A 9,332-nucleotide genomic window follows, 5' to 3' on the forward strand; every position below is an offset into this window, starting at 1 on the left:
CTTTTTAAGAATTAATTGTTCTATGATGACCTTAGGGGCTTGGTCTTATTTCATGCCTAATAAATTGTTAGTGGCTGTTTTCAGTTTCCCTGACTGTGAAAGTTTCTTGTTTCATCCAGTGAATCTTTCTTGGCTGTGTCTTTTTGTTACTATAAAAGAGCCTCAGTATAACACAAGTCCTTTAAAAAAAGGTAATAATTCAGTTTCATCAAATAATTTGATGGTGTTCTCTCTTCCAGGCCTTCCCCCATCCCTTACTGAACTTCACCTTGATGGCAACAAAATCAGTAAAATTGATGCTGAAGGTCTGTCTGGACTCACTAACTTGGCGAAGTAAGAATTCATTTCTTCTTTTCACATAAAATATTAGTTGAAATTTTAACCAACACACAATTAGAACACATCATTCTGGGCTTCATGAGTATTATTGTCATTGAAGCAGTACCTAATTTAGCAGGAAAAGCTTCTAAGGACTCCTGTACTGACTTAAGAGAAAAAAACACTTAATTTTTTTTCTAACAACACTTTCCAGCTGTTTTCAATTATGAATTATCTATACCCAGGACAACTGTTTCTTTGAGTTAAAAAAAAAAAAAAAAAAAAAAAGAAAGAAAGAAAGAAAGATAAAGAGAGCAATTAGATTTTTTTATTCTGCCATGGTCCTTTCACTGTATTTCCATCTTTGGTTTAAGCAGTTTTCTTGGGACACTGGAAACAGGAAAAAAGCACATGGAAACCAAAACTTCTTGCAACAGTGTTTCCTTTGTTTCTCAAGAAAAGCAACTCTGCAATGAGTCCAGAACATGGCAGAAAAATAATCATGCAATATAAATGAAAAAGTGTAATTTCTTCAGAGTGATTTTATCTTGCTAATCTGTGTGTTGTTGAATAAATTTCTCTACTGTAGGAAAATATAAGGAGAATTCCCAAAGAGCAGTTATAGACATACACAATTATTTGTGAATTAATTCACATTAGAAAACATGCTAAAATATTAAAATGGGCCTTTACTACAAGGTATTTTAATACTATGATACTTTAAAGCTTTGTATGAAAATAAAAGTTTAATTGATCTAAAAGACTGTTAATCAGATTACTTGATCTAATTCATGGATCTTCATCTTAATCATTCTGTTTGTCATAATGAAGGCAGAAAACAGAAAACAAAGGAAGATTACCGAGCAACAGGAGCTAAGTCTACCTCTGTTTATAGTAGCTCAAACAGCAGTTTAGTGCAATGAAGTATGTAGTAACTTAACACGTATCTCAAATCTGGCAATTCTAAGTGGTAAATCTTAGAACAGCTTTCTAGAGCTTGTAAAATAAGATATTTCAACTCATGTTTGATGTTCGTATTTGATCACAGATTAATCCCTGCTCAAAACAAGTCTGCTCTTGGATTTTAAAGAAAAAATAAAAATACCACAATTATGGGCTAGTGGACTATGGAGCAGTTACTGTTTATAACAGAGGCTAGTATAAAATGAAACATCCTCCAGAGAAATGATAAAGAAAACTTCCAAAACACAAACAAGATCATAACTACTCAGATAGAGAATAATTTATTTTACCAGACGAGGGAGGTGTAGGGTGTGTCAGCTGTCCTGCAGATGACAGTTTTTCTGCTTTTTCACATTCACACTTGGAAAACACTACAGGCAACTTCACATGGACAATATTGTCAGAAGTCCTTCTTAAGACATAAAGCTTTATGCAGAAACTGCTGATGGACTACTAAAAATATCTAAACTTGAGCTGCTTTTATTGTGGCTTTACTGTATGGAGAAACAAGAGACTGTTCATTGTGGTGTGGAAATGTGGAGATGCTCAGAACAGGGTTTAAACTACTCTCTGGCTTGTGCTCAATCAGGCAACCTAAACATAGTCAGAAATCCTCTATTGCAAAGTTGAAAAGTAAGGCGGAATACAGACTGGCAAAAAAGGAGTACACTGGACATAACAGAAAAGACAGATGAAGAAAGGAGGGAGTTATGGGAGAACTCCAGGATAGCATATGGGATAAATCTAAGGGGCCGCATGCCCCTTATGCCACAGAAACAAGCTACAGAAAACCAGCTTTTATTACACATCTAAGTCTTCAGGAACTCTCCTCCTGAATCATGTCAGCTCATGCTCAACAGTCTAATAGCTGCCCTAAAGCACAGGGGCTTTGAGAAACAGGTGATTCTTCTGACTGTGTTAAGGTGTTTTGAACTGCAGAGTGTTCCATGTAAGAACTCGCTGTAGATTTACCACTCATTCTCTTTTGAATTCTTGAGTTCTAGCAGACCACCAGCCTTTGTCCTTTTTGTTTGTTTGTTTTCCTTGTAAAACTTCTCATAAGTCTTTCAAAAATCTTCACGTAGTGCTGCTGTGGAAAAAAATAATCTCATGAATGTAAACCAAACAAGACTTTGCTGGTTACATGCAGGAATGAGCTCCACAGGAATGTACATTACCAACTGATGTTACTAAAAAGTTAAAGTTTACTGAAAAGATCTAGCTCCATATAGTGGAAGTTGCATCAGACCCAGAATAATGATGATGATGAGCAGCATGAAGTTTGTTAAAAAAAAGTGGAAATAGGCCAGCAGGGATGTTGGAGACAAAAGAAGGTGCAAAAATTTCTGAGAATTTCTTCAATATTTAGAAATGTTTTTGATGATGCTCTTCGATGATTTAGAATGCTGTGACTAGCTCAGATAAAACACTGGAAAAATATTACCTATTCACTAATATAAAAGGAAGTAATATGTCAATATATTAAGCAAGAGTGATTTTTCAACTTCTTCCCCTTTTTTTTCCCTTGTGAAAAAGAAGAGAGATGAAGATCATATTCTTTCTAATACTCTTAATCACCCTGTATTTTACACACTACTATTGACTTATTTCATTTGTAAACATAGCCTGGAGTGACTGAGAGTTGGTTTGTAACACACTTAAATGAGTGTAATTACATGTAATTTCACTGCTTGTTGGAGTTAGATCCACTTTTCTACAGACTCCTCCAAATTTACTCTTTCCCTAAAAGGCTTTCCCTGCATAAGCTAATGCAGAGTTGGATCTTGTCCATCCCTATGGTGTATAAAGGGGTTACTTTTGCTTCAACAGAGCAAGATGAAAGTCAGACCTGCTTTTTTTCATGCTGGTCTCCCTAGGTGTGACATATCTGCTTGTAGACCTGCATATGTAGTGAGCATATATTTAGATATGTGTCAACCAAGAAATTATAATCTTCTGCCAAAATTTTGTTTTTCAAGCCTTTTAAAGACATTCACTATGAACACCCATCACTGAAGTCCTTTGTAGACATTCTGTAGATCTTTAGACCAAATTGCTCTGTAGGATCGAATCCTCCAAGATTTCCTCAACCTTGTACTCAAAGGAATTTTGTTGTAATAGCTTTTAAATGAAAATTCTGCCTGACCAAATTCTACCAAAGATATGGGATACTGTGAACTGTCAGTGGGAGATCTCATTGAGTTCTCCTTTGTCATTTAATAGCTTGACAGCATTGCAATGTTTAAATGAGTATGATATGACTATCTGTATTATAAATAACACTAGTTAACAAGATCTTTCATTGATGGTTTATTTTAAAAAGGAAAATCATAAAATATGTTTCCATTCTTGACAGCATTATTTCTGGAAATATCTCTGCCATAAAGATCAAAGAAGAATTTTTAGTTCTGTGATTTTATACTAGGTCCAGTTTCTGACTTTTTAAGCTGTCACAAGCCACAAAGAATTACAGGTAGTAGACTCTGTGAATAAGACTTTCTTTAAAAGTACTCATCCATAGCAAATTATTTTATCACAAGGATTCTGATTACTTATATTAAATTCTTTAATTGATTCAGTTATTATTAAATCTCAGAGCATTTTTCCCCTCAAAATTAAAAAATATCATTTAAAAAAGATAAAGCAAGCTAGATTAAGAAGATTTAGGCTTTATAGAAAAAAATTTCTGAAAGGACAACACTCCTGATGATGACAACCCCTTGCAGAATTACCACTGATTGCCTTACTGCAATACAGAGCATTGTAACTTCTGAGAGTCTCTTAAAAAATTCTATAGTCTGCTAATTGCAAACAAAAATACAGAAATAGATAAATTAGACCAGATTTTCCAAATTGGACATAAATTGTGCTAGTAAACTTAGAATATGGATGCATAAAGCAGGAAGGATGATTTTGTGATGACAGCTCTGGACTGAAAACTAGGAGAAATGTGTTTGTCCCACTTCTGTGTCCTGCTGAACAGATCATTCTGTATGCCTCAGGTCCTGGTTCCAGTCTGTAACATGGCTCTAACTACATAACTATCTTAGAAGGATGTAGTGAAAATTTAAACTTAATAGTTCTGGTCACCCTGGGTTATGTAGTTTGACAAATAAAGTTACAGTGCTTCTAAAGTCATGCAAGAAACTCTTAATCAGCTTTTAAAGAAAGACTGGTGCCTATGGAGGTACACAGTATGCATTTACAGTGGGATTAGTCATACAGCTCATGAAACTATGCATTGCCATGGGCACAAGTTGAATGATATTATGATAATTATGATAGTTCGTATCAGATGTCAAACTTATTTAAATATGTTTATCTAAACTAGTTCTCCATGGTGACTCTGTACCTCATGCATAATTCTGAAAATAAGCCTGGTCTGTTCTACAACAGTACTATAGAGAAGTAATCAACCTAAGAAAGTTGGTTATGTGGACAAGTTTAACATTTTTTTTTTTTTTTTCAGATTGGGTCTCAGCTTCAACAGTATTTCTTCAGTTGAAAATGGCTCTCTTAACAATGTACCTCATCTGAGAGAGCTCCATTTGAATAACAATGACCTTGTCAGAGTACCTGGTGGGCTGGGTGAACACAAATATATCCAGGTAAAGTTTATCATACTGCCTCAGAGAACAATAGTTGAAAGATTCCAAATGGTATTTGTATGGTTATTTAGTCTTGAACAGAAACATACACAGTATTTGTGCAAAAGGTAACGATGCAAGTTTCATAAACTGTTGAACAGGCATGGAAAAGTTGCATACAACAGGAACTGTTATTCTGATTTTTGTGTGGATGTGCCTATGGAGGTGTATAGATCTAGATGTGTGCATTCATTACCTCTGTGTGTCTGAGGGGATGCAACAAATATGGGATTATTTGTGTATTTTGATTTCCTCTTTACTCAAAAATTGCTTTCAAAGAACATTTCTTCTGTTGAATTTTTTCAATTCTACTCAGTCACATTTTGCAACCTTTCCCAAGAACCTTCCCTTTGGTATCTCACAAAGCTGTGCCTTCAGGAGGGCAAAGAGATGCCATATGCATTTCACATCAGCAGTATTTCTGAGGTCTGTGTGGCTAGATAGCTAGAAATACTGCCTCTTGGAACCAATTAAAATCTGTCTTCACTTTGACTAAGATTTTATGGGAATGAAAACTGCCAAAGAATGAAGACTCCCAAATGTAAATCACCATTTCATGTAACTTGGGAAAATTCATCAGAAAAGATGACTCTGGAGCAAAGTAATATCCATCAGCTATTTTAAATCATCATTTGTGATTACTTTGGCTCTGACTCCTGTACAGTTGCACTCATGGGAGTGAAAGCATTAGAGCTGGAGAGAAACCAATTAGCACCAAATGCATTCATTATATACAGCACATGCTTCTGAACCACGGCACTGTATTAATAATTCCACATCTTTGACTCCTCTTTTGGTTACAGTGTGATCAGATGATGGTAATGTTATTAGATTGCCTTGCACAGTTTCTGCTCTTTCTGTAGAAATTATTTGTAATTGGGTATACTCTAGGTATTTCAAATGGTAAGCAGAATCAAGCATTTGTTTTGAAAAAATGATATATTGTTACTCTGTATAACATTGCACAATACACACCAAGCATTTGACATCAAATAATTTATCTCATTTGCCATGGTAGCTCCATTTCTTACTTCTGTACTTCTATGCTTTTCAGGTGGTCTATCTTCATAACAACAAAATTGCTTCAGTTGGTATCAACGACTTTTGCCCTCTTGGCTACAACACCAAAAAGGCTAGCTATTCCGGTGTGAGTCTCTTCAGCAATCCCGTGCAGTACTGGGAAATCCAGCCCTCTGCTTTCCGATGTATCCATGAACGCTCTGCAGTACAGATTGGAAATTACAAATAGATGTCTAAAGATAGGGTTCAGTTGTGTTTCAGCTAAAGTACCTGTTGTAATAGGCCTGTTCAAAAAATTGTTGCTAACAGTTAATGCCAAATACCAGAAACTTCACTTAAAAGTGGAGATGATCCATTGATGTAGAATAAATGAATCATTACAGATGTACAAGATCAAGCATACCATCAAAAAGAATTGCCAACTGTGCTTTAAACTGACTTATTTCAGCCTTCTTTTCCAGCATGCTTTCTGTGGTATTTTTCAGTTTGCTGAATGCTACAGGTTTTCAGATTCCACTGTATATGAGATTCGGAGTAAATATTTGTCAAGCTATGATATAAAAAAAAAAAAAAAAAGATAGTGATTGAGGTTATTTTTATAGCCACACACACAGAAAAATAGTAGAGGAAAAAGACTCTCAAATCATCTTGGGACTTGAGAAGGTGAGAGTTATCTACTTTAAATAGAATTCAAGCCCTGGAGGTTTAAAAATATCCACCATAACACTAAGCTAATTCTGAATGTATCTGTTTAGCAGAGGCAAATAAAGTTGTTGCTAATGTCATTATTTTGGGAAAAATAAAATAAATTCATATGGTACAGATAGTTCTTTAAAGTTTGCCATTCTTCTAGAGCAATGCTATTCAGGATCAGCCTAACATAATCCTATTGAACAAAATAATGAGTAGTCTGCAGTACAAAACCTGTAACCTATGTCTGGAGCTCAATGACTAAATTTCTCTAGGGCAAATCCCTCTCATCTTAGTCACAAGAGCAGTTTTAATGACTTCAGTGAGACTGCCTTGCAGAGTATGGTATTAGGGTTTAGTCATTGGTATCAATCCATGCATATATCTAAACCAAAAATAATAGCAGTTCACTGTTCACTTGTTCTGCATTGTACATTTGTCAGCATCCTTCACTGTTTTTGTTTTTTAAACAATATTTTTAATTGTCAAGTAGAGATATGCAGGCTCCCCATCTGATGAATTTATGGAATTTAGATTATAAGGAAAATCATAAGTATAGCAAAATATGAAGTGAAATAACTGCAAGGCCTAGCTGGACATTGCTGGGACATCATTTGTAGAAGTATCTTCTTAGAGTGATTTGAAGCCCTCTGCAAACTGGGATTCTTCAACCCATACCAGTGGGTAGCAAGCACATCAAAGGTAGGCTGCACATTTCTACTGTCAATCTACAAAGCTAAACATATACTCAATAAAAATGTCACCTTAAAAGAATCTTCTGCAGCCTCTTAATACTCCAAGGTCAATCTCTCTAATTTGTAAAACTTATATGTCATTTATATTAAAGAATAATGTAATACAGGCAAACTCCAAAGTATTTGTCTTTATTTTCTGTTTTGATAGCATAACATAGTGTGTCAGAAATTTAATTATGATTAATTCTTGAAACTTGAACATCTTTGGCATTGTGATAGTTAAAGTAAGAACAAGTTGTGTGAAATTCTCTTGCCTCAAGAAACTTTTTCATGCTTAACACTCATAGGTATTTTTCATAGAAAATGAATATATTCTCTTTATAGCTGTCATTTATTCAGGTATCAAATAATCAAAACCAACTATGACTCACTAAAGCCATTACACAAAAAAGTATGTTTGCACTGTTAGCTATCTTCTTCATATAGTAGCCAATGATTTCCCCCATTTGCATCTGGGTTTCACATTTTCTGACATTTATTTTTAAATAAAACAGTACATGATATCCTTCTGTCACTGGAGGGAAAACCCTCAAGAAAATCAGCACTTAGATTTTTTTCCTTTTGGTTCTTGGTTGGATATCTGCTATTATTCAGAGAGAGACTTCATGCAGAAGAGAACAAAGGCATTGTCTTAGCTTGAACAACTCCACAGGGTTTGTATGCACACATTTCAAATTAGCAGATACAGATACAGCTTACAGGAAGAGTTTTATACAATAAATAACAATTACTTATTACATAAAGCTTCATATAAACACATACACAAACTTTCCATTTCTCCCCCCATGGCTTTAAAATCTCTCCATACTAAGACTTTTATTTCAAACCATAAACAACTTTCAGTCCAGAATAAAATAGCTGAGCCTGGTCCTCCTCTGTAATACCCATGGTATGTCCCATACCAAGCTTGCTGCCCTTTGTGCTAAAACACAAGCTGTTCCTCATAAATTACATTCCCTGCCAACAACCAAGGGCTGCAAAGATAACAGGACTTTCCTGATTCCCAGTCCTGTGCAATAAAACAGAATAAGCAAATCCTATAACATGAGACCTCGGCAAGATCATGACAAATTCAAAAGGTAAACACACTCTTTTTCCATAAACTGGGCAGCCATACCTACAAAGTCTGACTGATGGGACCCTATCCACACACAGCATCTGCAAAGACTTCAAAGCAGCAGGAAGCCCAGTACTTTTAAAACTGCTTTTCATATAAATACAGAACAGATGGCTCTTCCACTAGAAAGAAAGAAAGAAAGAAGGAAGGAAGGAAGGAAGGAAGGAAGGAAGGAAGGAAGGAAGGAAGGAAGGAAGGAAGGAAGGAAGGAAGGAAGGAAGGAAGGAAGGAAGGAAGGAAGGAAGGAAGGAAGGAAGGAAGGAAGGAAAGAAAGAAAGAAAGAAAGAAAGACCAAACTATAAATAGTTGGATGGGAAGAATTAAGAGAGCCCAGCAGTGTGTCTCTGATCCCTCCATAAAGTATGAAGATGGTAAACAGTCACAACTACATCACTCAAACACGTAAAGGAATAAAAACCTTGTTTATTGGTGCAGCATAAGGCATCTTATCCCTCCTACATCCCTGGGCCACAGAAAGATCACTGCAGGAAAAGGTGGGACCATCTCTCAGGTGTGAGAATAGACCTTACTAGGGAGCCTGAAAAAAACCATATCCTAATAAACGGAAAATTCAGGCTGGTGGAAACAAGCCATATGAGAATAAAAAGGTGCAGTGACAGATCCTCAGATGCAAGAATGATGGAAGAATTAAACTGACATACAGAGGCTTCTTATTTCTTCCACCATCATAAAAATCCAAACTAAAATAATAACACTTGCTTGCTTTTGCTTTTAAAACCAATTTTCTAATAGTATATTTAAAATTCTATCTTTTTGTGATAAAGAAGACAATGTTTTCTGCTATTTTTTGATATCTAAATG

General features: G+C 35.4%; 1 protein-coding gene across 1 annotated transcript in view; it reads left to right on the forward strand.

The window, feature by feature from the left end:
- DCN (decorin) overlaps window positions 1-7,505 on the forward strand; it is a 39,911-nt gene extending 32,406 nt beyond the window's left edge. The window contains exons 6-8 of the mRNA XM_074827081.1: window positions 240-333; window positions 4,751-4,889; window positions 5,983-7,505. Coding sequence (XP_074683182.1) covers window positions 240-333; window positions 4,751-4,889; window positions 5,983-6,177 — 428 coding nt within the window. The 3' untranslated portion in view covers window positions 6,178-7,505. The remainder of the gene's footprint in view (window positions 1-239; window positions 334-4,750; window positions 4,890-5,982) is intronic.
- The last annotated feature ends 1,827 nt before the right edge of the window (window positions 7,506-9,332 follow it).

Source organism: Strix aluco, chromosome 5, assembly GCF_031877795.1.
Source record: "Strix aluco isolate bStrAlu1 chromosome 5, bStrAlu1.hap1, whole genome shotgun sequence".
NCBI lineage: Eukaryota > Metazoa > Chordata > Aves > Strigiformes > Strigidae > Strix > Strix aluco.